The 27,492-nt window shown below is 43.8% G+C and overlaps 1 protein-coding gene and 1 long non-coding RNA gene across 11 annotated transcripts in view; one reads left to right on the forward strand and one right to left on the reverse strand.

The window, feature by feature from the left end:
- Nucleotides 1–27,492, reverse strand: part of Gab1 (growth factor receptor bound protein 2-associated protein 1) — a 116,089-nt gene that overhangs the window by 31,326 nt on the left and 57,271 nt on the right. For 6 of the 10 annotated variants that reach the window (NM_001301298.1, XM_006530676.3, XM_017312576.2 and 3 more), the window contains exon 2: nt 4,345–4,639. The exons of 2 other annotated variants lie outside the window; for them this stretch is intronic. In NM_001301298.1, the coding sequence (NP_001288227.1) occupies nt 4,345–4,639 (295 nt within the window). Of the gene's footprint in view, nt 1–4,344; nt 4,640–25,765; nt 25,925–27,492 lie in introns of those variants that run through there. 2 more of the 10 variants (XM_006530674.4, XM_017312575.2) reach the window with 2 other exon arrangements.
- Gm51580 lies at nt 18,343–26,653 on the forward strand. Its single transcript, XR_003947572.1, has 3 exons — nt 18,343–18,713; nt 24,538–24,617; nt 26,072–26,653. It is a non-coding gene; the product is annotated as a predicted gene, 51580 (long non-coding RNA).

The raw sequence follows: 27,492 nt of genomic DNA on the forward strand, positions 1-27,492 counted from the left end.
TCTCCATACATATATGAAATTTAAAAGGTCAATCAGTCTAATGAATGGATAATAAATAGACACTGCAGTAGTAGCTGCTGTCAGTGAGGCACCCTGCCGCCGCCTCCACTGTTAATCAGCCAGGCAAGACCCTGAATGCCTGCACTTCCCAACTTGTTTACTGGGTTTCAAGTACAAACGTCTCAATTTTCCAAGCTTCTTGTCCCTCACACATTTCAAATACCTTTCTAATCCTTCGGGGATGCTGACAAACAGCACTGTTTTTATCCAGAGCTCTATGGCATGGAAATCCTGGGGTTCTATGAGCTTGGACCCCACCACAGGGGTCCCACTGAATCGCAACTAAAACTTTGCAAGAAAGCCAAACAGAAGAGATAATCTTTCTAGTTGAACTGCTTTTCAAAAAAAAAAAAAAAAAAAAAAAAACCCACACAAAATAAATCATGAACTTGCCAGTACACAGCTACTGGGAAAGCCAAGATGAACCACTGACTAATGCCAAATGTCACTAACAATATGGGCTAACTCTATTTGCCATACACTGTTAGGACAGCAGCTGGTACAATGGCTTTGAAGACATTTATGTTTTACAAATGCTAAAATGCATATACGCTATGACGTGGCAGTTCTACTCATTGGCATGTATCCAAAAGAACTAAGAGCTAATGTCTATCCAAAGACAAAACAGACTAGAGAGACGGCTCTTGGGAGGAGCTGAGTTCAATTCCTGACATCCACACTAGGCAGCTTCCAACTACCTAGTAGGAATCCTAGATTCAAGGCCTCCCTAGCACCTTTGTATACACACACACACACACACACACACACACACACACACACACTAAAAAAGGATCTTTTTGTTTGTTTGTTTGTTTGTTTGTTTGTTGTAAAAAGACACGTAAGAATGGTCAGACCTTTGTAGAACAACTGAAATGTCCATTTACCGATATTCAAATAGACCCATATTGTATGAGAGTAATAGGAGTGAGGGAGTGCTGTATGGGGAAAAAAACCCACCACATACTTCAACATGGTGACTTTTATGGAAGAGGTAAGCCAGACTCCATGGTTCTTTTTTTTTTTTTTTTTTTTTAGAGGATTTAAAACAGGCAAAATTCATGACTGGGGACAGAAGTTAAAACTATCCCGCTGGAGAGATGGCTCAGATGTTAAGAGTACTGACTGCTCCTGAGTTCAATTTCCAGCAACCTGGTGGCTCACAATCATCTGTAAGGGGATCTGATACCTTCTTCTGGTGTGCAAGAAGAGAGCGAGACGGTGTACTCATATACATACATACATACATCTTAAAATGAAACAAAACAAAATTATCCCAAATCTACTCTAGGAAATTTCTCTAGGATTTCTCTAGGAAAAGGATTCTTTGCTGGAATGTGAATCCTGAAATTCTTGATCTGAGCTTGGCCTTTAAAGCACACTCACGTATATCCATGTACAAATGTAGACATAGAAAACCTCTAAGCAATGCACTGGTCATCTATGCCTACACAATAGTAATAGTGGATGTCTTAATAAAAACGTAAAAAGAGTTGGGCGTGGCGACGCACAGTTTAAGTTCCAGCACCCAGGAGGCAGAGGCAAGAGAACCTCTGTTTGAATCCTGTCTCATTAAAAAAAAAAAAAAGTAAAAAAAAAAATCTCAAAGTAAATTTTACTTATTAGTTTATGTGAAGGGCGGGTTTCTGCTTGTTTATTTGGTTTCCGTTTTGTCTTTTTCCTTGTTTGTATGTGTGTCTGTGTACCTGCCTGGTGCCTGCAGAAGTCAGAAGGAGGTATTGAGTCCCCAGAACTGGAGTTACAGACAGTTTTAAGTTGTTACGTGATTGCTGGGAATGGAACCCGGGGTCCTCTGGAAGAGCAGCCAGTGATCTTAATGTCTGAGCCATCTCTCCAGACTCAGTCAAAGGAAATTTAGAAGCCCTTGGTGACTACTGTGTTATAGAAAAGATGAAATCCTTGTACCCACCCAACCCCCTACACTTTCTTTCCACCTCTGAGAAACGGTCTTCTATGTTTGTAAGACCTTGAACTTCTGATCCTCCTGCCTCCACCTCTTAGGTGCTGACATTTACAGGCATATACCATTATGTCACATCTATGCTGTTCTGAGGATCAAACGCAGAGCTTTGTACACGCTAGACAAACACACTGCTGAGATATTCTCAGTCTATATATTTTTTCCTTAAGTATCAGTTTATCTTACTAAAGGCAAGAACCTCAAATCGGGAATTGCATTTTCTTTTAATTTAAACTACCATGATCTGGACACTCTGAGAAAAGCAATTTAAGCTCATACCCTAAACTTAGCCCAGAGGTTTTGCTAGATGTCAGTGAGCTTCCTGCAGCCCTGGCTGGGCTTCCTAGTGCTTGTTTAGCAAATTTAACAGCTTCCACCTTGGTGAGCCCGAACCAAAATAAAAAGTCAATCTGCACATTTCCAAGAAAAACAAAAGAACCCCAGTTTCTACCCCCAAATCCACTAAAGAAAAACCTTAGCAGGAACCGCACACAGTTCAGTGAGCTAGAATTTAAAAACAGGAGGGCCTGCCAGCGTTCCGAGTATTCAATAATAGCAGTGGTCACCTGGGGCAGCGGAAATAACATGGTAATGATATTTTGAGAGGTTCCTGGAATCAAAACACAGGTCAGAATTTTCCCCTTTCCTTTTGTTTTGAGGGAAAATTAGTTATTCTCAGAGGGATCGGGAGACTGATTTTCTCAGACAGTGCTGTCCAAGCAGAGTCTATTTCTTCCCACATCTGGCTTGAAATTCAAATAGTAAAAAAAGTGTCACAAGGTATCAGCCAACTGTTGAAACAAGAACACTGCATATTCAGTCTTGGAAAGGGAGAGCACATGCCTGAGAGACAGACCTAACAAAGGCCAAGGAAGCCATTGCTCTTTCGGGAGTAGTTATGAGGGATGGTTGGAGACAAGAGAATAGAAAATTGCTGATAGAGGGGCTGGAGAGATGGCCCAGCGGTCAAGAGAACTGGTTGTTCTTCCAGAAGACCTAGCTCACAACTGTCTGTAACTCTAGTCCTAGGGATCCCAGCATCCTATTCTGGCCTCCTCGGGCACCAGGCATACATGTGACACACACTAATACATGCAGGCAAAATACCCCCACACATTAAAAAAACCAACAAAAATCCTGTCTGTAAACCAGTTCCACGGGATCTGATGCCCTCTTCTGACCACTGCTGGCACTGCACCCACATAGTGCACAAACATCCCGGTTTTCACTCTAGCACATGGAATGGTGGGGATTACTGCTACAAAGCTCTGCTCTGCTGTTTAGAGTCCACATCTGTCTTGAGATACAGTGAAGGTATGTACTGCAAATGCATGAGGAATGGCTGATTTTAAAGCCATTACTTACATATAGTTCTTAGATATAGTTACTTTGATATAGTTTATAAGCTGTAGGAAGTATGGGGAGATTGAAATTACGAGGGATTTTGTTGTTTAGGGACCAAATACAAAGGGTTTGTGATTAGCAATGTTCTGGTGTCCAGCTCACAAACCACAATTCCATATTTGAATAATGGTTTATAAATGAGCTCACTGTCTTCTACCCTTCATACTTGATTACGAAAACACAAAGTACCCAAATATATTGGTCACCCATTTTTAAGGACTATGGAGTTCTGCTATTAAAAATGTTCCTGCTGCTTTCAAGCTGGGGAGGGGTGGGCTGTGGGGAGCAGTGAGAGCACAGCCTGTGTATGTCACAGCCTATGGCACAAGGTGCTCTGCAGGTAAAGCACCTGCCACCCAGACAGACCCCCACACTCACATTGTGACACACACACGCCACTCCCCTCCCCAAATTCTTCACGAAGACAGTTATTTAGACTGGTCCATATCAGTTAAGTCTCTCAAAACCTGTAGCATTTCTCTCTAAACTGCCTGAAGCATTCAGTGCCTGCTCAAAATGTCAAATTCCGATTGTAAAAGAAAAATATTGATGCATATAACTGAAATAACAATTTTGTACCATTTCTAAAACTACAACCTCCCGCCCCGCCCCCCCCCCCAAAAAAAGAGAAAAATGATTGCACTAACTGGATAACAAAACCTTAAACTCTGGGTCTGGAGAGATGGATTAGTGCTGAAAAGGTCTAGGACCCTGGTTCAATTCCCAGCTCCCACATGACCACTCAGAACATCTGTAACTTCAGTCCCAGGGGATTCATTGGCCACCTCTAGTCTTCACAGCCACTGCAATGCTTGTGGTGCATAGACATACACACAGGCAAAATACCCACACACATATAATAAATTTTTAAAAATGTAAACAAAACAAAACCTTGGACGTACCTTCTTCTGTGGGATTGAATCCACAGATGTCACAGATACAACGGACCCACTTGTTCATGTCTTCCTCACTATCTGCCACCAAGTAGAAAATCCGGTCGATGGTGTTGATATCAAAGATATAGCTGTTTTCAAACTCCTTTTTGTTGAATGTCAACCCAGCATCAACTTGCTGACATAAATTTAAATCAATAATCCGAATAGGCTTCTTGGCATGATCGTTTTTGTAATACTCCAGGACATCCGGGTCTCCAGTCAAACGGCCACTGCGCAACACAAACCACCTTCTCTTCCACGCCTAGAAACAAGTGAAATAGCCACTGGCTGTCAGGTCAAAACATTCTGTGGTGGAGCACAATTGTTAAGCTAACTTTATGAATGTACTGTCTGAAAAAAAAAGTTGTAGTATCTTGTCTCAGTTCTCTTATGACACAGCAAATGGAACCAAATATAAAATCATTTTAATGAGTAACGTTGGGGAAACGGTATCAGCCAAAGGACAAGGACAGATATCATGCTAAGACAAAGAAGCCATCCACAAAGGGCAGATACTGCCGTCTTGTTATATGAACCGTTTACAGTAGCTAAATCCAGAGACAGACTGTGGACTAGTTCTAGAGAAGGGGTCAAAGTATATAACAATGTGAATGTATGAGCACTTAACTGGCTACTGAAAATTAGTGGAAAATTTTAAGCTGCAGGTTATTTTTCACTTTAAAAAATGGTTTTCCATAGTTTAACATGTCAAAGAAGGGCTGGAGGGGTGGCTCAGTAGGAAGAGGCTGCCATGAGAGCACGAGGACTTGAGCTCCATCCGGTCCCCAACACCCACATAAAAAAGCTGAACATGGCTATATGTGCTTCTCTTTCTCCTGCCACACAGAGCAGAGACAAGAAGGGCTGCTGAGGCTTTCTGGCCACCAGTGTAGCTCTGTGTTCAGTCCTCTGTATTAAAGGGATAAGATAGAGCAGGTCACCTGATGTCCTCTTTGAGCCTCCATGAGCGTGTGTGAGTGCACACACACGCACACACACATACACGCACACACTGTCCCCCACCCCTAGGTACAAAAGAATACACTTATGGTGCTTCTTCATAAGACTGACAGACATTAAAACGTAGAATTCTGTTTTCTCAGGAGTGACACGATGGGGGAGGGAGAGACGGGCTTGGATGTTTTCCTGGTTGCTTCCCTGAGATGCTAGCAATGAGCTATCACTCTAATGGCCAGTCTGCTGTTGTGAAATCACAGAGATCTGTATTCCTGAATTGTCATGCGTCTCTTCCTAGCATGTGCACACACACACACACACACACACACACACACACACACACACACACACACGCATGCATGCAATCGGGATCTATACTCAATAGTTCCTTCATCTAGATCTTTAATACCATTCCTAAAGAGGGCTGAGGACTGAGTTATCCTAAAGGTAACTCAGTAGTTAACAATACTGGCTGCTCTTACAGAGGACCCAGGTTCAGTTCCCAGCACCCACATGATAGCTCACAACCACCCGTAACTCCACTTCCAGGTGATCCAACCGCTCTTGTTGCCTCCAAGGGCACCAGTGTATATATATGATGCACATACATACATACATACATGCTGGCAAAACATGTAACACATAAACTTAAATACCTAAACCTAAAAAGAATGTTTTAGAGGAGGCTGTAACATTGCTTACAGCCACCTTTCCTAAACCCTATATTCATTAGGTAAAGCAGGTCTAGGTGGCTGACAGTCTAGTCACCTTTTATACCCCCAAATATGGCCCTGGATCCCCCAAAAGCGTCACTGCTCTTTGAGTGATTTTTTCTGGCATAGACAGCTAAATATTAAGAGGCAGTAAGTCTTGGTCACCTTCTAAGACACACTGACGCTCCAGAATGAACACCAGAGATGAGGTGATGCAAAGAAGGCGCCCTGTGAGCTGGGAGGACAGAGATACGAGTTTCCGTAGCTCTCGGGGGCATTATTCATGGCCACAGTTCATGTCACCTAGCGCCACACTAAATTGCATCAATGATTTGGTTTAGAAAACTGTACCTATACAAAGTGCTTGTCCCTCAGTAACGAGTGGGGATAGAGTCAGCTTGGGTTTACAGTGTTTTCAGAGTCTGTCCATCATCCAATAGGAGTTTGGTCTTCTATGGTCTCATCAGACCAAGAGTGAACTTCATGCTTGTGCTTCAAGCCTGAGCCGACCCTAACTCAAGACCTCCTGTGTCTTCATCAGCACCCATAGATAGTTGTGTGCTCATCAGAAAGCACCTACTGTTTAAAGCCAGCAGAGGCAACATGGCAGTGCCCCAGAGCTGCCGAGCACCACAGACTTGCCATTTCTCTAGCACGTACTTTGGGTTTAGCCTCCACACTAACTGCATTTTTTATGTAGATTTGGATGGTGGTGCTAGGGATGTGCCAAAGGGTCTGGGGTGGCAACGGAGGCTCCAGCAACCTCTGTCCTAGTCCTGCTCAAAGGAAGTAACGAAGGTGGCCAAGAAGAAAGGCATGGAGCTCTGTGGATGTTCCATGTACTGGGAAGTCACAAGATTATAGATACACATGATACTGCATGACAAAAGTCCATTCATCTAACTCAAATGAACAACAGCCATTGTAGAAAATTTATCACCTTTTGCAAGGTGTGGTAGCACACATAAGACTCTGCCCTGAGACCTATAAAGGCATCCATAAGTATTAAGCCTGATACAGCAACGGAGAAGCAGAAAGTCAGAAAACAGTATTATTTATGCAGAGGAGCCTTTCTCTGGTTAGTGCCCTCCACCCCCCAGATTGAAGAGGTTCTGTCTTTAAATACAGAAATGATTTCTAAAACTTTAATGCCTCGCAAGGAAATCTTTCTGAAATGCCTTACTACATAATTCATTGAACATAATTCATCCATTCCCCAGTGGCTCGGGTCAGTGGTGCAGGTGTCAATCTCTAGACTGCAAGTCATCGAGGGCCACCAAGGCTGCTGAGCTGTGTAGGGTCATCAGCCCCATACCGAACCAGCCCACTGCTGGGTGTGCCCAGTTCACCTAACCATTATAGGTGTGTGTGTGTGTGTGGGTGTGTGTGTGTGTGAGAGAGTGTGCGCACCCATGCACACATACATGCTCAACCTTGATCTTGTTTTGCTTTTTAGTTTGGTCCCTCACTGGCCTGGCGCTTACTAAGGAGGGTAGGCTGTCTGGTCTGTGAGCCCCAATGATCTACCTCTGCTAACCTTTCTTTCCAGGACTGGGTTTATAAGCACACCCCTCTATGCCCAGCTCTTTTGCATGTGCTCTGGGGAATCTAACTCAAGGCCCGACACTTGGCTGCTAAGTACTTTCTCAAGCGAACATCTCTCCCACTCTGCCTACAATCCTTTAAGCGAACTTTCTACCCGTCCTCCCTTACATTTTCATCAACTATCACGTCTGTCTTGGGAGGCCAAACTCTTCGTATGTTCTCTTTCCAAAAACCCATTGTTTTCTTTCCCAACCTTCTAGGCCTTTCCTTCCTGGGCCACCTTCAGAGTTCCCAAGGGAAATAAAGTTGTACAGTTTGGGGACTATTAAATGCACTCCATGGTCTCATTAAAATTTGATCAGTGCTTTCCAAACGTCTTCTCTGTGAGAAAAAGAGCCCCTGAATGAGGCATATGTGTGAAAAACACATGTAAAGTAACTGCTCCAAACCACTGCTGTGTGGTGGGAAAACTACAGAGCCAGAAGAGACTGGGACTGTCGTCTTCCTGTGTGCCTTTGAGACACTGTACACATCACTTTCTACTTCCCATCTAACCAGATTTCCTAATTTGGACCTTCCTGTCACCAACATCCAAAAGGCCTTTAGAAACTGCCCTGGGGCACAGTGGACCAGTGACCACGGGAGCTGAGTAGTAGCCACTACCTGAGACCTGAACTCCTGAGACAGGAAACAGCAGCCCGGAGATGCAGAACCGAGGCAGGCAGCACCTGCCTCTTGTTTGTTTATTTTTAACATGGTCTAAATGTGAATGTTTGTCTCGGTCACAAAATGAGTCACTCTCATTGAATCTGGCACCAATGAAACGGGAAAAACAAAAGCAATTACATAAACTCACACTTTAACAAGGCACATACAAAGGTTCTCTGGATGGCGGGACAAAGCACCATTTAGTCATAGAATAAAGCCTGATGCTTGACAGGAGATCTGTCATCAGCACCCTTGCTAATCACAGCACAAAGGCTTCTCTGTTTTGTCCAAGCACAAAAAAGGCCCCAATAAACCAGTCTTTGTTATCTGAGAATATCTGGGATTCTTAAAGTTTGTCCTATTTTTACCCTGCTGTCTCGGGAGCCCCAGAGACAGCTGTACACTGCCTCCCAGTCTTGCTTGAGTAACAGTCAAAGCAGATGAGTTTTCTTGAAACCTTCAAAGCAAATGCTCAAATCAACTTTAAATAAAAATCTCATGAAAAACCATTTTAACTATTAGACTTCCATGATAATGAAACAGTATCCATAAGGTTAGCTGAGAAAATTACATAACAACTTACGGTGTGGCCATCATGTCTTACAACAATGACTCGAGTTTCAAGCCCAATAATCAATGTAGTACCAACTTTAGTGAATCTTTAGATGTACCATCCTCTGATATCGGTGCCCTCTGCTTACTGGTTATCTGTCTGCTGTCTACATGGGAGAGAGCTCAAATTCATAATAACCCAACCTGTATCTCCTCAAAGGTTTGCCATCCTCTTCGGTGTGTCTTCTTTTCCGCCTTTGGCCCTGTAACAGATGCTATTCTGAGCACATAAGCCACCCCGAACTCAGCTCAGTCCTCCTCTCTGAACCATCCCCTAACTAGCTTGCCCCAAGCTAGCTTGGGACCCTCCATCCTCACGTCCTTCCCAGTCGCATGCTGTTTGGTACTCTTAATCCAAATTACTTGGGGGTTTTGGGAAGCCTTGTCTCTGTACCTTTCCTCCGCTCCCATCCCCCTGCTCCCCAGGGAGCTTGTATCACCCATTGATGAAGAAGCAGGTATGCCCATTGAAGTTAGGACAATATGGACATCCTCATATGACCTACACATCACAGGGACACTGGTCTGAGCATAACCTGCCTGGCCTACTCAAGAACTGTCAGAAGATAGCGCTCCATAAATTTTCAACTAACTTGCTTTCAACCTCTACACACTTGGGAGGTGTCTATGAACTTCAGTTGAAAAGAATTCCGTATAAGCACATCTACACTTAAGCAAATTAGGCTATGCTAAGCTCAAGGCAGGCCTATCACACTTTGGCAAGATCTGAAAACAGGCTTCTCAGCTACTAGGGTAGCAGTCTGGAACACACTGTCACAAAGGACAGATGGAGCCCTGTCATAAGAATTCCCACCTGGACTAGCCCCTCACCATCACTTGCTATATGCAATTAGCAAGTTTATAGAACGTGCCCAATTACCCCAAGTGATGCTATGTTCAGCTTTAAAGAAAACCACTGTCTCTGCCATACACTTGTTCTAGGAGCCTTCTGTGGTTACAAATAACCAGAGGATTCTGTTTTACAGGAGGGAAGTGATTCCTTCAGAGCAGCAACTGCATCATGCTGTATACATGTGCTGTGCTCGGTGGACGTGGGGTAGCTGACCTCCAAACTCTGCACTGGGTCCAAACGCCTCGGAACTGCTTCTCCAACTCGAAGCACGAGGGGCCTTTCTTTCCTTTCCTTTCCTCTTTCCTTTCCTCTTTCCTTTCCCCTTTCCTTTCCTTTCCTTTCCTTTCCTTTCCTTTCCTTTCCTTTCCTTTCCAATTATTTTGAATCAGCAACAACAATTAACAAATTACTAAGGTCTTGAAAGCCTTGATATAGACAATCTAGTGTTTTCTGCCCATCAAAATCACCACAGAGAGCCAGTGAACTTGATTAGAAGATCTCTGGGAAAGAAATCAGAGATAGGAAGTTAGTGCAGTCCAAGTGTCAGTTCCAGGACGGCACATGACCTTGCATCTTCCAAACCAGGTTGTCTTCTGAGCATTCCCCTCCACACTCTCACACTTCATTCCTCTTCCAATGATCAACTTCCTTCAAATTCCAGGTCAAGACCTTCACTTAAGCCCCCAACTCAGCCCTGAGGTGGCGGCCCTGGTGGGGGGGGGGGGCAGAGACAGGTGGATCTCTGTGAACTGGAGACGAGTCTGGTCTACAGAGGAAGTTCCAGAACAGTCAAGGGAACATAGAGAAACCCTGTCTCAAAAACAAACAAACAACAAACAAAACAAAATAAAGCAAGCCCCCAAGTCCCGTCCTTGTAAAGGCACTTGCTGTTTCCTGCTCGTTTGTGTCTTGGTAGACAGCAACTCCAGAACCTGTCCACGGCTCCACTTGCTTACAGAAGCTAGGGAGAATTCTCTGGGACCCTCACTGGTTGCCAGAGCCTAACCAAGTTTCAGGGGACAAGATGCAAATGGTGATAGATCTCTCATTAGTCTGCACCCTGAGAAGGTGTTGAGGACAGAGTGCAGGAAGGCTTGTTTTGTTTTGAAGTCTACTAAAAGGTACTACACACCTGATATTCTGTAGGGAAAAACAATGAACTGAGAGTTCTCTGATGGATTCAATGCAAACTTTACATATCATCTCAGAAGTCTGTAAACTGTCATAAAGATGATAGGGTGTTTGTTGTTTGGGTTAGCCTTTTGAGGCAGTTTCATGTAGCTCAGGCTAGCCTCTAATAGTATCTGCCTCCCAAGTGATAGGACTGCAGTGTTGGCCACCAAGGCTAGTGAGAACACTGAATTATCTTTGTTTGTTTATTTGTTTTTTCAAGAGTGTTTCTTTGTGTAATCCTGCCAGCCTCTACCTTCTGAGTGCTATGATTAATGTGTATCCATGTCTGACTAAGAACACTGGATTTTTTTTAAAGATTTATTTATTTATTTTATGTATATGAGTATACTGTAGCTGTCTTCAGACACACCAGAAGAGGACATCAGATACTATTACAGATGGTTGTAAGCCACCATGTGGTTGCTGGGAGTTGAACTCAGGACCTCTGGAAGAGCAGTCAGTGCTCTCCAACCTGAACACTGGATTTTTTAATGACAGGAGTTAGACTAACGTTCAAGGACAGGAAAATGGTTAAATTATGCAATACGTGTACTATGCAAACCATTTTAAAAACATGGAAAATATATATGATAATCCCTGCAAGATAACTGTTAAATGAAAAAAGGGGGAGGGGGGAACATGGTTCTTGTCTATCTGTGATCCCATTACCTGAGAAGCTGAGGCAGGAGGATTGCAGGAATTCAGTTAGATTGGGCTGTTATCAAATGAATTATAGGCCAGCCTAGACTGCTGAGACCTTGTCTCAACTACAGAACGATAAAACCAAAGTTTCAGAGTTGTATAGAAGGTATGGCTCCATTTGTCTGAAATAATTATGTTTGTGTGCACGTCAACAAGTTTAGAGAAAAGATCTGAAAGCATGTAAAACCCAATGCTAACCATGACGAGTCTGTAACTGGGATGAGATATTCAGACAAGGTATACAGGCCTTTCATTTTTTCTCCCATAGATCTTCCATTTATTGCCTTTATAATGGAAAATGTTATATATTTTGAGTTTATGTCTAAAAAGGCTTTGAAAAAGAAAATACATTTTTAAAAAAATATCTAGGCATGGTGTACATAAAGTGAGAACTTTGTGCTGCCTCCGCCTGGAAATGCCATTTTGTTCCTCTGCAATTAGTGAATGAATTTAATGTTTCTCTCAGATATAGAATTCCAGGATACATCTGGATGCAGCATAGTCAGGAAATGGCTTAGACAGAGACTTGGTTTTGAAGACTGGATACAGGGGTTAAAAACAAACAAGCCAGCAAAGCTGGGGACACTTAAAATAGACAAGCCTATCGCTCCCCTCCCCCATCCAACATCCATAATGCTCTCATTGTCTTCAAAGGCTATGCCAGTTAAAGGGCATACACTCAGATGTCTAAATGTCTGAAAACATCAAGTACGTGCCTAGGGATTTGCTTTCTCCATTAAAACTACTACATTTCCAAAATACTGCTCCAAGTGTAAATGAAATGGACAAAAACAAATTATCCGTGAACAAGGACAAAAGCGAGCCGTGTGCTTTAAAACGTGTGCTCGACTGTTTTCCAGGAAGCAGTATTACCCTCTCTCCTCGAGCAAAATCAGGAAAAAGCAGGCTTCGTGGGAATTTCCACGCTCCAGCTCTATCATTACAGCCGTCTGTTCCACACACACAGAAGCCTAAAACTTCCTGTTTTCAAACCAGGCGCACCATTTTCTAGCCTTGTCCCATTTGTGCTAACTTTAGCTTAGTAATACAAACAGACGAATACACTGGAAAAAACTGCAGACCAATGCCTGGCTCCAGGCTCCTGGCTCCCAACTGTCCGGTGAACTTCTGAAGTATCAGAGTTTACATACATGCTCGGCCTGGATGGAAGCAGGCTAGCCAAGTGTGGGGAAGGTGAGGGATTCTAACGATGGCCACCAAAGACCACCAACTACCACAAAGTCAAACGGCTTCAAAGGCAGAGGTGGGTTGAACGCCCAGGTAGAGACCCAGGCAATCTGGCTGAACAGAGCCACAGGGTACAAGCATCATCATGAGTCCCAAACAGGCCAGAGGAGGCACTGAGCGACAGAACCAGAACATTAGTGACTGTCACAAACAGAGAGCTGATTTTCTGACTTCACTTAGATTTGGCTGCTGTGGCCTGAAGCTGTCATGTGGACATTACAGCTTGAAATGACAATTCTGTAACTCATGTTCGAGACAGCATCTTGTTACAAAGCCCGGCTCCAAAGGATGAGACCTACAATGATCGAGGTTTAAACTATGCTCGACTGTAAACTGGGGTGCCTACTATGCACCACAAATGCATGCCACCTGGGTTACTGCCACTGCTATTGGGAAAACAATGGACTTGTCTATATAAACGGGGATTTTAAAAAAATGGTGCTGATGTGGTGGCACACACATTTAATGCCAATAGAATTGGAAACAGAGGCAGACAGATCTCTGAATTCAAGGTCAGCCCGGTCTACATAGTGACCAGTAGCAATATATCCCAACCCCTGTCTGTCCTGGGCTGGGCTGTAACTTAGTTGTCAGGGTGGATGCCTAGAAAGCATGAACCCAGCACCTGGGATGTTGGCTCACGCATGAGATCTCAGCATTTGGGAAATGGAAATAGAAGCATCTCATTCAAGGTCAAACTCTATGCTTACAAGGCTGTCTCCTAGCTGTGGCATGGCCATTACCCTCTATAATTCTTGGCAGCTGTGACTGTCTATAGGCTTCTACACAGGCCTGAGCCTATAACATGGAGCCACAGAGGACGGCAAGGGCTCCTGAGGACCCAGTCATCATCAAAGACTGACTGACAGCTAAAACTGCTGGAAAGAAAGAGACGTTTTCTTCAATGGTATAATCACTTGCCTGCTTGCAAAGTGTCTGTACGCCTTTAAGTAACCCTAATTAAGCACACTGGTTCACCCTGTTAGACTTGGGAGGGTCACATCTTCAGTTCATGGTTGGTACTTTTCTGGGGTGAATAGACCCCTTTTCCCCCCAGAAAAGTTCACACAAAGCTACAGAGTAAATCTAAGACCAGCGTGGGCTATACAGGGCCCTGTCTCAAAACTAAACCAAGCCCAAAATGAACAACAACAACAAAAAGCTCATCAAAACATTAACAGCAATCTTGATTCTTTTTGTTTTGTTTTGTTTTAATTTCAACTTCTGGCTGGAAAGATGTTGAGGAGTCAAGAGTGAGTATTGATCTTCCAGAGGACCAGAGCTGAGTTCTCAGCACCCAGGTCAGACCGCTCACATGTAATTCCTGCTTCAGACGTCACAACATTCTCTCCCAGCCTCCATAGGGACCTGCACACACGTGCACAAGGCTCCACATAAAAACACACATACAGGGGCTGGCGAGATGGCTCAGTGGTTAAGAGTGCCGACTGCTCTTCCGAAGGTCCCTAGTTCAAATCCCAGCAACCACATGGTGGCTCACAACCATCCGTAATGAGATCTGATGCCCTCTTCTGGAGTATCTGAGGACAGCTACAGTGTACTTACATATAATAAATAAATAAATCTTTAAAAAAAAAAAACACACATACAAATTAATTACACATAATAAAAACATTTGAAAAAACCCTATCTTTTGCTAAAACCCTTGGATTTCTCAATTCCATTTCTTGTTCACCTACCAAATCCAAAATATATATTTCTGTGGTAAAATGTGTATGTTTGTTTCTGAGTTTTCAGCAAAATACAAAAAGCATGCTTCCTGTCAAGTGTTTTGTTTTGTTTTGTTTTGTGGCGTGTTTACAATGTGTAAAGGCTACAGTAAGAACCAGAGGTCATGGGTGCCAGAGATGTGAGTCGTCAGTCAAGGGCACACACCGTTCTAGCAGAGGACCTGGGGTCAGTTCTTAGCACCCAGATGGTAGCTCATAATCGCCTGTAACTCCAGCTCCAGGGGAAAGCCATCTTCTAAACTCTGAGGGGTCCTGCACATGTGGTGGGCATGCATGCACTGGGCACACAAACATACCCATAGAAACAAACAAACAAACAAAAACAAATAATTTTAAAAATTGGGACACAGTTCAAAAACATCACTTTCATATGAATCACTGAAAACATTTCAAAACAAATTGCCATAATGGTATTAATATGAACTAAGTCTGGATGACGCTCAATACCACTCTCTTCTGAATGTACAACTCAGTTTAAGGCTTCCAGGCAAAAGGTATGAGGCAGTTATGAGTTTCCTTGGGAAAAGTAGTTCCAAAGAGATAAATCATGCTCTCTCGAGTCACCCGCTCAGGAACTGCTTCCTGCACCATACAAAGTAATTGACCTTATCCAACCAAAGCCAGCCACCAGGTACAAAGCAGAGCTCAGAACAGCAGCCTCTTCACAAAGAAGGAAGTGAATTCTCTAACACAAACTTGGAAGGCCCAGCTCAAGTGACTAATCGATGTCAGGGATCCAGGCATGGCTCTTCGAGGAAAATGTTCCACTCATGTAAGCAGCAGAGACAGCATGATTTGGTCATCAAGAAAAGCTGTTGACTACTTAATTACTTCTTTTCACACTAGCTGGTCCAATCTATGCTGGGGACCAAACTGAGCCCTGCCTTCCCATTTCCTGTCAGCTTTCCATTGCCCCCTTTACCACACTGCCGCCTTATAACCTTTGCCCAGCAGGAAAAGAGTACAACAGACTGAAGGTAATGACAACAGCAAGAATCTGTCATCAATGCTGGAGGGTCAGGGCATGAGAGGACCAGTGGGCTTGATATATCTTCAACTGGAATCAAAACTATGGCCAGAGACACACATCAAAACAAAATGAAGCCCACCAGACTGTAGTAGAGTCACCTACACACAACCACACTGGGCAGTTAATGCTAGACAGCCTGAACACTGACAAGCTCTGAATGCACTGGAAACCCTGAGAGACAATCAGAGCCATTGACAGAGGTGCGGGCAACAGCCACAACTGCCTCTGTCTGCTGGCCAACTCAGAAGTTCACTAAGGTCTGTGAAAGCTAAAAATAACCACATCAACATGTTTACAGCACTGAAAAAATACAGGATCCACACAGTCATCTAAATATAGCCCCTGAGTTCAGACTGCAGCGGCTGGCTTTGGGTTTGTGACATGTCTCCAGACATCCCACAGGACACGAGAGATTCTCACATTTTGCTGTTTTACTTTAAATATGTCATCGTTGATGTTTAACTAGAATGAAGGAGGAGTGGACTTGGGACAAGGGAAGGGGGCAGCAAATAGGAAGAATGCCACTTTGCCTCCCTTTAACTAACATTACATAAATCTCAGGCCCCGTACTTGATGGAGGACCCGACCTCTGTGGAGTGTCCTGCTTGTAGTTTTCCACTCTCTATCCCTGTGCTCCCTGCCCCCTGCCCTGTCTTCGTTCCCCACACAGAAGCTTCAGAGAGACACACAGATAAGCCATGGAGAATGGACATATGCAAGTCCCCACACACCATCTGACACATGTGAAAGACAGTAATTTGAACTCTTAATCCTGTAATTTTGTTTGTTTCCTTTTGTTTTTCTATACAGGGTCTCACTACATAGCCCTGGTTGGCCTGGAATTCCCTATGTAGACCAGGCTGGCCTCAAACTCAGAGATCTGCTTGCCTCTGCCTCCTAAGTGCTGGGATTAAAGGCGTGCACCACCACATCAAGCTTCTAGCTCTGTTCCTGAGGAGCAGGGTGTTCTCAGGTGAATCAGGGCAAGTATTCCCAATAAAAGCCCAACACTGTTCTCAGCGGGATCTCAAAGGGAGCCTGGCTAAGGCAGAGCCAACTCAGCATTTCATCAGTGAGTGAGCTACTGCGAGATACCCGCTCAGACACTGTTGACTTATATTGTATCCCTCTGTCATTTCAAGAAACCTTAAAATTTTAACGTGTGTGTGTGTGTGTGTGTGTGTGTGAGTGAGAGAGAGAGAGAGAGAGAGAGAGAGAGAGAATCTTTTGTCACAGCTCAGCTGTATACTTCCAAATGATAAACTGCAAATACCTGCAACTCTTAAATTACTGTGGTGTACTTTTCCTTTCTGAAAGTTGCCCAGGGCTTTGGGAAAACATTCTGAGTTACTGTTCTGCAGGGAGTATTGTTTTCTTTATCAAGTTTACTTTGAAGAAATTAATAGTAAAACTGATAAGTTATGAGGTGAATATAGATAATATTACAATAAATAACATTTTCCATATTCTGATCTGGTTTTTATTCATGCACACACACATGCTTTCAAGTACCTAACTGCTGGAGTTTTCGGCTGCAGACGGAGTTTTGTGATGCTAGGAGGGTCACCTACACTGAGCTACTAGAGACAGAGCTTCACAGATGTTAGGTGGGTCCCCCACAGTGAGCCACACCCCCCAGCCCTCAGTCTTTGGAGACTGGGTTCTACTAAGCAGTGTAGGCTGGAGTTGAACCTCCAACCCCCCTGTCTCAGCAAGGCCCGTTCTTCTAAGCATCTTATAAAGAATAACCAGAGCTAAAAGTCCACAGCACTGTCCTTATCATGAATTCCCCTTTTCACCCCCTCACAGCTTGGTCCTCTCAGCAGATGGCCTCCAGGCCACTGTACCTACTGTGTGTGACTCAGGTTCTGGTCCTCACTCACAGCCCAGTCTACTCCCAGATTAATTTTATTCAGCCCAACACACAATAACCCAACAAAATGGAGTGTGAAGGAGAGAATTTAATATCCCCAGGCACAGAAGAATGCTAAGCATGAAGACAGTCACCAATAAATAAATGACCTTTAGGGTGATGCGTAGAACAGAAAAACAAGAGACACTGTCAACGAACTGAGGAATTACCACTGAACTTTTAGATAGGAATATACCTCAAATACAGGAAAAGCAAACTGGAAACCATTATATGAAGCATAACTATGTAAGAAGACTTGCCCCAAGTGTCTGGGACATAGTGAATGAGGACATGTCTGCCCCCTAGTGGACTGCCCATAAACAGGGACTGCTTACAATAGGCTTGCACTGGAAAAAAACAAAAAACAAAAACAAAACAAAACAACAACGACGACAACAACAAAACGAATCTGAAAAACATACAGGACAGTGGCAGAAAAGGAGACATAAAACCAGGGGAAGCTTCCATCTTCTACAGATCCACCATCCAAGAAAAGGGAGGTGACTGTGGTAAGCACTTTGACCCAGAGACTTAACATGTCTACACCTTGGGCAAGCCACTTACTCTCGCACCTTTGGACAGTGATCATTACCTTGTAAGGAAAACCCCTCATCTCTAGATTGTATCTAGATACGATGTGGATTTCTCTACAGATAAGATAACAAGTCACTGGCATGCCAGCATCTAGACATGGCCCTTCTAGGTTTGTTTTTCATATGTCCTAAACATGAATAATTAAAATAACATTTGCATAGAGGGCTCTCGGGTTTGCTTTCCGCAGGTGCAGGCAAAGTGAATGAAGCCAGGCATGGCAGCAGGCAAGGTGGTGTGGCTCCTCCAGACGCATATTTATCTCCGTTGGGATCCTTCTGTGTTCTGTGGAGAGGGGGTGCATGGTTTGCCTATGACCTCATCCTTAAACACAGCTGCCTTTTATATTAGCGTTCCTCACGAATACACACTCAGTTCCTGACAGACAGGATGACAGACAGGGCTGCTGGCCGGCCGGCGTACACAGCCCATCTGGAGACTCCACCCCTGAGGACTGCGACATGGGTTTCCATCCAAGACAGCCAGCCACAGCTATATAAGAGGCTTGAACAGAACGAAACACAGAAAAATGATGCCTAAGGTAGGACACAAGTACAGGATAGAGTTTCTGGCCTTAAGTGATGGGTGGTTCAATTTCTTCGTTCCTAAGCAACCACTCTCCAGAGGCAATTCTAAATTTCTCCCCATATATAAGGGCACATAAAACTCCTTCTGCATTAGTAGGAATTCCACTTCTCAACACTGTACAGCAGTCCAGTGAGAAAAGGCATACAACAATATTCTAATCAAAGTACAAAACTGCTTACTTAATTAACAGTTGTATCACCTTCTACTGAAGTATACTGGACCAATCAGTTTAGCAGGTTTTAAAGGAAATCAGCCTTGCTGATCTGCGACCACACCTTGCACCGATGCAGTGTTAACCTGAATGAGTCCTACCAGCTTTCCTGAAGGAAGGGCTGAAATCGGTGCAGATGGAGCACACAAAGCCCATATATACGCCAAGCAAATGCCCAGGACATAGGAAGATAAAGGCTGCATTTTCTTGCTTTTCAACTGTTGAGAATGCCACGAGAGACAGACAGGAATCACAATCACGAAGCTCTGAATCCATCTTCCTCTCTATTCCACCTGAACCTAAATCCTTCAGCTACAGGACACACTACGGAAGGCAGGGGGGGATACGCCTAACATCACTTGGGATCTTCACTAGAAAAGCAAATCTCAGCGGAGACACATCCCCCCCATTTGTTTTAGTAAAAGAGGTTCACGTGTCAGGAGAAGGATGTGGGAGAATTTCCCCAGCTCTCTATTCTTGGATAAAGCTCCCAAGTTGATTTTTATCCCTTGTCTCTCTCTCTCTCTGTCTTCCAGCCAAATTATTTATGGGGGGGGGGGGGAACAGCTCAAATAATTCTTTCTTAAAATTCACTATATTTAGAGAATGATGTCACCACACGGTTTGAAACACATGATATAAGTCTTAGAGCATGCTTCTATGTCTAACTTCATGTTCTGGAGTCGGTTCAAATTATTCATTAAAATGAATAACAAAGAACAAAACACAGAAGCAGCAGCTGTTGCTTTTGGACGTCCGATTTGCCACAAGTGGTGTATTTATAGTTAAACAGCAAACTGGGCTACGCGGGAAAGCCATTCTTATTCCTAGGTAGTTATACTGCAAAAAAATAACCATGCAAATCATTCATTCAAGAACCCATTTTTATAAATGTGTTTGTGCACATGTGTGGAGTCCCTTCTCACCTTGGTCTTTGTTTTGCTTCTGCCAAGATGCTGTAGTCCAGGATCGCTGGCTCCAGAGCCTAGAGAGTCTCCTGCCTCTCCTACCTCACACCAGGAGGGCTGGAATTATAAATATTCACTAACACGTCTAGCTTTTTTATATGAGTTCCAGGAATTAAACCTAGGTCATCATTTCTCTGACCTCCAGGAATTAATTTTTTTAACATAGAGTGTTAGTATTTTTATAGATTCTGAATTAAACTTCTTTTATCAATCATAATTTGCAAGCAAACTGAGGGCACAAACTATTAAATATTAATATTAAATAACATGTACCGAATGTAAATGTTTACCTTAAGTTGTTCTATAAAATCTATACATACACACAACATCAAGTAGTATAAAAGGGCTTCTGGGGCAATACCGTAATCTCTGTCGCAGGCATCCTGGTTCCCAGTTCTACACAAGTGTGCCTAGGCTTTGATTTCTCTTTGTGGATAGCCATCTCCCCTTTCGGTTAGCCTGGGTTTACCCCTCTTCTCTCCACCTCACCTGCCAATCTCTGCCCATCTGTTTGTGGGGAGGAGTGGGCAGACTAATTCCTTTCCTTCCAAAGGTGTCAACCTGTGTCACCAGAGTGCTCCCAGGTACCTGCTGTTCAACTGCTCTGATGCCCACTGGACTTAAGAACAGGTTTTCAAAATGCCATTTAATGTTTGTATTTTTCTTTCCTGTGTCTCTCAAGTCACCTAAACCAAAGGAGTAGTTGAAATATCTGGAGTTAATTCGGTTTATGGTGAATACGCTAGGAAGGAAAGAAGGGAGGGAGGGAGAAAAGAAAGAAGGGAGGGAGGGAGAAAAAAAGGAAGGGAGGGAGGGAGGGAGGAAGGGAGGGAGGAAAGAAGGAAGGAAGGGAGGGAGGGAGGAAGGAGGGAAGGGAGGGAGGGAGGGAGGGAGGGAGGGAGGGGGCAGGCAGGAGAATATGTATTTACAAGTTGAACAACATGCTCACTCACCTGCAGTCAATCATGCCAGACTTGTTTTGAGGCTTTGTAACCCGCCTTGCCCTTCTTCTAAAAGTGGCAAGGTGGAGTGGAGCCACTCTTAACCTGCTCTTTATTTCTCTGGCACCATTAGCTTTATCTACTCACCCCTGCCCCCCCCCCCAAAAAAAAAAACTTGTGTAGCACTAGCTGGACATTTCCTCCCCCCAACTTTTAAAGATTTTATTTATTAATTATATGTAAGTACACTGTAGTTATCTTCAGATCTCATTACAGATGGTTGTGAGCCACCATGTGGTTGCTGGGATTTGAACTCAGGACCCCCAGAAGAGCAGTCAGTGCTCTTAACCACTGGCCATCTCTCCAGCCCCCGACATTTTCCCTTTTATTTCTAAAGTTTGCATCAGTTTTCAATCAACAGTGCAGTCACAGGGTGCACTTTCCCTAGGCCCCAAGAAGGTCTAGAATTATATTTGCTTTTCTGCTAGCCTAGTGTCCTTGTCGTGTTCCCCATGTCAATCAAGGGTGAATGCTCTCAGAGACAGGCTGCTAGGGTTTGAATACGAAGGGTCCTCCACAGGCTTCTGTGGCTTAACACTTGGTCCCCAGCTGGTGGCACTGTTTGGTGAGGCTATGGAACCCAGGAGGCAAAGCCTTGTTGGAGGAAGTGGGTCACAGGAGTTGAGCTTTGCAATGTTATAGTCTGGCCTCACTTCCTGTCCTCTCTCTCCACACCTCCTAAGTGCAGATGCTGTGTGATCACCAGTTTCTTGTTGTTGACCCCAGGAACCATCTCTTTTCCACCATGATGGACTCTGACCCTTCAGAATTATAAACCTAAATAAACTTGTTTTCCTGTAAGCTGTTTCATTGGTCAGGGTATTTTATAACAGCAAGACTAAACTAATATGCATCCCCTCTAATGCATGCACATACTTAGCAATTCTATGCAGGTAGGTTCTGCTGGAATCTACCCTTTGTCCTCTTGTCCACTCAGGAAGCCTGACCCATGAGCCAGCAGATCCCTACAGCATGCCTTCCACCTTGGATGTTCATCTTGTTCTGTCCAGGGCCTATGAAGGGTGTGGAAGTCAGGCCTTAAAGGACGTATGATGATGTAATGGTTAATCATGTTTTATAATTTGCTTTGTCTGAAAGAGAAATGTCTCAAAGTTGTTTTAGTTCTTGCTGCACTATCATCTTAGAACAAAGAGAACAGCAAGCTTTTCCAAGTGCTCTCAGATAGTCTTAGAGGTTAAGAGTTCTGACCAAAGCCTTTGCTGCCTGGGTTGCTGTGTTTTAACTATCTCATCAAGTCACCATTTGCCCTGGGAAACCATGAAAGCCCGAGTTGAGCTTCCCTCTGGCATACTCAAAATTTACAACACTCTTTTTTTTTTAATAGCAAAAATTGATCTAAAATAATGCCAACTGACAACTTACCTCCATGTGGGAGAGGTATTTTATTGGGAATAATGGGTTATATTTGTTTACTCCATTCATCCGCTCACTCACTCCAGAAATAACATATTGAGTACTGACGAGTGCCACTGTTGTCATGGTTGGGAGGGAGGTGCTCTAATGAAGCAGTGTGTATCTGCGTCAGCAAACCCAAACTCAGAGGACACTAACAAAAAACAACTGATCTTTTAAGTTAAGTCTATAATTGCCACAAAAGAAAACTCAAGCTGGTCTGTAAGTCCCAACCTTCCCTAAATCATCCTAATGTCAAAGAGAAAGGCCCTAACAGGGTCCCTGAACGTATTTCAACAGCCCCAACCCTTGCCATGGTCCCTCTGGGAGATGACAGTTAGCTAGCTCTTAGGCTCAGAGCCTGGGAGCTGCATAGGCTTAAAAGCTCTGCAACCTCGTCCTCTTGAATGCCTCCATCAGCTAAGAAGATGAGGTCATTCACTGTACTCCTCACGCAAGGCCATTACTCCAGTCCTCTGACATCGTCAAACACCCATCTCTGGCCACCCATCATTCCACTCCAATATCCATCAACAGCGTGTTCAGCTAGAGTGGAAAGAAGGAGAGTGAGAGGGAGGGAATATTACTTTATTAAATTTAAAAAATTCTAAGTAATTACTTGTCCTTTCCCTACTGGAAAGCCCAAGCGAGGAGACAGGTATCAGAGAGGACAAAGGCATTGAGACGCTGATCAAATGTTTGATGACGACAGCAACTGAGTGACTAGCCAGGTGTCTTAAAAACTAAAGATGCAAACTATGACAATTATGTATACATGGGGGTCTGAGGTGACCTTTACCACCTATGGTTGATTTGATGCTGAAAATGTATCACTTCCATAGAAAAGAAGCAGAGTGGTCACACGGCACTCTGCATAGCCTCGTGGATGCTGACACTGGACACCCTTGAGAAGGCCCCAGCTTCCCCTGAGATACTCCCCCTCGCCCCCGCCACTGTCTCCTCTCCATCTCTCACGATCACAAGTTGCTTTACCAAAGTACAGCAAAGGACTTTTGTGTTTGCTCTTTCTGAGGCAAGGTCTTTACTGCATAGGCAAGGCAGGCCTGGAATGCATTCATCTCTCTCCTCAGCCTCAGAGTCCTGAGATGATAAGCCACCTGTGTGCCAACACACCCAGCACAAGCGACCTTTGACTTCCCTTAACTTACAAAGCATCTCTGCTTTCTGCTTATGTCTCCTTTTTTTTTTTCAAGATTATTTTTCACATTTCAGTGTAGATTCAACTTGACTTTGTTTTTCAGGAACGCATTCACTATTTAAAAATAAAAAACAAAACAAAACAACAACAAGACAGCCTTCCCTTCTCAATACAGGAACCACAGAGCGAGTGGGCTGGATAATTTGGGTGTGTACCAGCTGAAACCAAGAATGGTTCAGAAGCTCCTTCGGGGCTCTCTCCCGCACAGGAGCACTGACTAACATTCATTGAGCACCCATTAATCCCAGACATTGTTCTGAGCATTTTGTACATTAAGTTAGTCCTCACCACAACCCAATGAGGCAGGCTATAATTACAATTACAGATTGGAAAACTAGTCACAGAGAGATTAAGTAATTTGCCCAAGTCGAACTGGAAATGGTAAAACCAAGATCTGAACCAGCGTCGGCCCACGAGCATCTTGTCTTCAAGAGGTAGCAAACATTTTGTAAAGGCTAACTACTGCAAATATCTGTCTCATGTTATTTTTTTATATAGCCCAGCAGTACACTTTGCTGATCTCTGGTCTACATGTGTGTGTTTGTATATACATGTACGTGTGTGGTAGTCGTGTGTAAGGGTAGTGGTGTGGTAGGGGAGGCACTTGTTAATGTGAACATGTCGGTGCATGTGCACACACATGCCAGTGCACACAGAGACCAGAAGCCGGGGGCTTTCCTCCAGTGTTCTTCTTTGGTTTTGAGACAGGGTGTATCAGTCACTAAAACTGAGGCCCATGAAGTTGGAAAGGTAAGAGCTGGCCAACTAGGTACAGGGATCCGACCTAACTCCATACCCTACCCACCTTCCTCCCCAGGGTCCCTGGCTCCCTCAGCAAAGCCTGGTCTTTTTACAAGCATTCTAGGGATGCAAATTCAGGTCCTCACACTTGTGCCCCTGACATCTTACAGAGTGCCGCCTCCCCAGCCTCATATTTCCTATGAGCCAGTCTACTTCTTTTACAGAGACAAGTTCAGAAGGAAACAAGTAAGATTCCAGGCGCAACCCAGGACCCAACACAAACAACTGTGCAGGTACAGGCCAGGTGAGGAAATGCAAACATCTAAATCCAAGCACGGTCTGTGGTCCATGGATGCACACAGGACAGACAGCACCCCTCCCCGCACAAGAACCAGGTGCAATAATCACAAATGAACAGCAAAAGTAGGAATAAAAATCAATGACTGGGCTGGAGAGATGGCTCAGCGGTTAAGAGCACTGACTGACTAGTCGTCCAGAGGTCCTGAGTTCAATTCCCAGCAGCCACATGGAGGCTCACAAACATCTGTAATGGGATCTGATGGCCTCTTCTGGTGTGTCTGAAGACAGCAACAGTGTACTCATATACATTAAATGAATAAATAAATCTTTTAAAAAAAATCAATGACCGAGTTTCACAATAAAACTTCTCTACCTGTTGAACTTAATAGTATTTTGGCATTACTCGATGACATAGACAGTGTCTGTGAACTTAAGAATCAGTCTTTAGTCAAAGTCTCATAAATGCTGGCTCACTGTTTCCTTATCAAAATATTATCTATGATGTCAGAAATGACGTAAAGTCGTACATTAACTACTATCTCCGTGCTCCTGGAATTGAACCCTATCAGCTCATGTTCTCTTTGGCCATTGGAGAGGACCTAAAACAATAACCTCGGCGTGCTCTCTCACCCTCTCAGTGTGTTACGATCCCTGACATTAACTTTCTTAGGTTACATATATTTTATAACAACTTAAATGTCTTTTAAAAATCCAAAGTCCTAGACTGGGGAGAGGGCTCATTGGGTAAAGAAACACACTTGCCACACAAGGCTGGTGATCTCATCTTGATCCAGGGACCCATGTCAGAGTGTCCTCTGATCTCCACACCTGTGCACCACCTCATAATGATAATAATTGTTTTAAACGCAAGGATCCACCGTTCTGTTTTGAATTAAGTCATTTATACTGGCTCTCAATCTACCAAGATACATAGCTCCATCTACAAACCCCACCCTCAGAAGTTTTCCCTGTAAATAAGTATTTATATAAAATTTGGCTATTTTAGCCAGTGGGGGTGGTAGTTCTTAGATGCTAAGAAACTGTCTCACTTTTACTTTCTTTCATATTAAATTGAGGCCATCTGTTTAAAGTAACAGCAGTTATTTTTAGCAGTTAGACAAGAGGGTACTTATAAAAACCAGAAACAGTCACCTCTTCTCTTCTTAGCCAGTGCAGGGCTTCACGTTCACACAAAGCTCCCAGGGTGTTACTACCCACTATTCCAGACGGTTCTAAAACCCTACACAGCAGGTCAAGAGTCATCTTTCCCAGTCCTTCCGTTTTCAGCAGTTTCTAAGCATGGACGAGGCAGGAACCTGAGGCTTTTACTGCCACGTGACAGTATCTGTTGACAGCGCTCACGGCACAAGGTGTCTGCTTTTTAAGAATTTGTGTGTCTCTGATGAGGCAGGCTGTTTACTTCCTACCTAATGTCTAACCTGAATTCCTTTCTTCTAGATGCAGAAACCTGTGTCTTCAACCCCTTGTCTCCTGGGGGACAGTGACATGGGGAAGAAAAACTACAGTAAATGCACGTGTGATTGTCTCCTTCACATACACAGCAGTGATCTGAACAAGAAAAGTCAAGTCTCGAAAGCCCCATGCCTTGCCCGGTCCCCGCCTCCCCTCCAGTACTCTGAAGTAAACTACCCTGCTTCTATGTACTTTGCCCTTGCCAGGTCAGATACTGGGTTAGGCTTATTCCAGAGCAGGCCTTCCAAGGTGTTTCCACTCTCCTAGTTATTACGTTAATTGTACATGTTCAGAGCTACAGTTTGATAGCTGGAGACAGCCAATAATGATCAAATCATAGTAGTAAAATATGTACTCCTTAAGCATTACATTTCTTTCAATTAATGTAATAATCCTGAAAAAAAAGAAAAAAAATGTAATAATCCTATGTGTTTGTAGGGTACAGCGCAATGTTTCGACGCATGCATACGATGTATACGATGTGTACTGACACAGTCAGGGTCATCAATGTCTCCATCCTTGTTGTTACTTTGTGTATGTGGCAGCACAATTCACAAGATGTGTAATCAATTTAGATGACCATTGGTGTGATGGATATGGAAAAATGACATATCAATTTCAGGATGTATGCAATGGAATATTATTCAGTTACTAAAATGATAGCCTATGATAGGCACTGAAACTGATGGAGCTGGAAGTTAATTAAGTTAACTAATTAGTTAATGTTATGTCTAGTTAGTCTAGCATGGGAAGGTAAGTGTCGCATGTCCTCTCTTACATGGGGATGCCAAAGAGTTCACAACACATACAGCCACATACACCAGTAATCGTTAAGAGGCTAAGGGCATTGGGGAACAACTAGTAGTCCAATCACAGTCAGGAAGAATAAAATCATTCTAAAACTCAACAGCACAATGGAGGAGATACAGGCTATACCACCTAAGCAATATTTTAGACATGACTTTAGAAAGACTCAAGTGCTCACAGCCATCCTTAGTCCTTTTGGGCTATCCTTTCGGAAGCAGGGTCTCATGTAGCCCAAGCTAGCCTTGTATCCCCTATGCAGTTGAGGGTGCCCTCAAATTTTGCATCTCACCTCCAATTCCCAGGATTATAGACATGCTGAGAGTCACTGTAATCCAAAAATTTCCCCAAGTTTAAATTCAATATTCGAAGGATTTATTATCTCATGGGAGATACAGGGCCTGTGGCACAGCTCTGCGATTCCTTGTCCTGACATCTAAATCCTTACCCGAAATGCTGTTTTAATAAATATTTCCTACACTGAGAATGTGCAGTAACTGGACATACAAAAATCCAGGTGGCAGGGATACTTCCCAGTCTCTCTGGCAGTCAATTGTGGACCGATAACCCGAGTCTCTCAACAGACACAGCATGGCAAAAAT

Source organism: Mus musculus, chromosome 8 (genome assembly GCF_000001635.26).
Source record: "Mus musculus strain C57BL/6J chromosome 8, GRCm38.p6 C57BL/6J".
In the NCBI taxonomy this organism is placed as follows: Eukaryota; Metazoa; Chordata; class Mammalia; order Rodentia; family Muridae; genus Mus; species Mus musculus.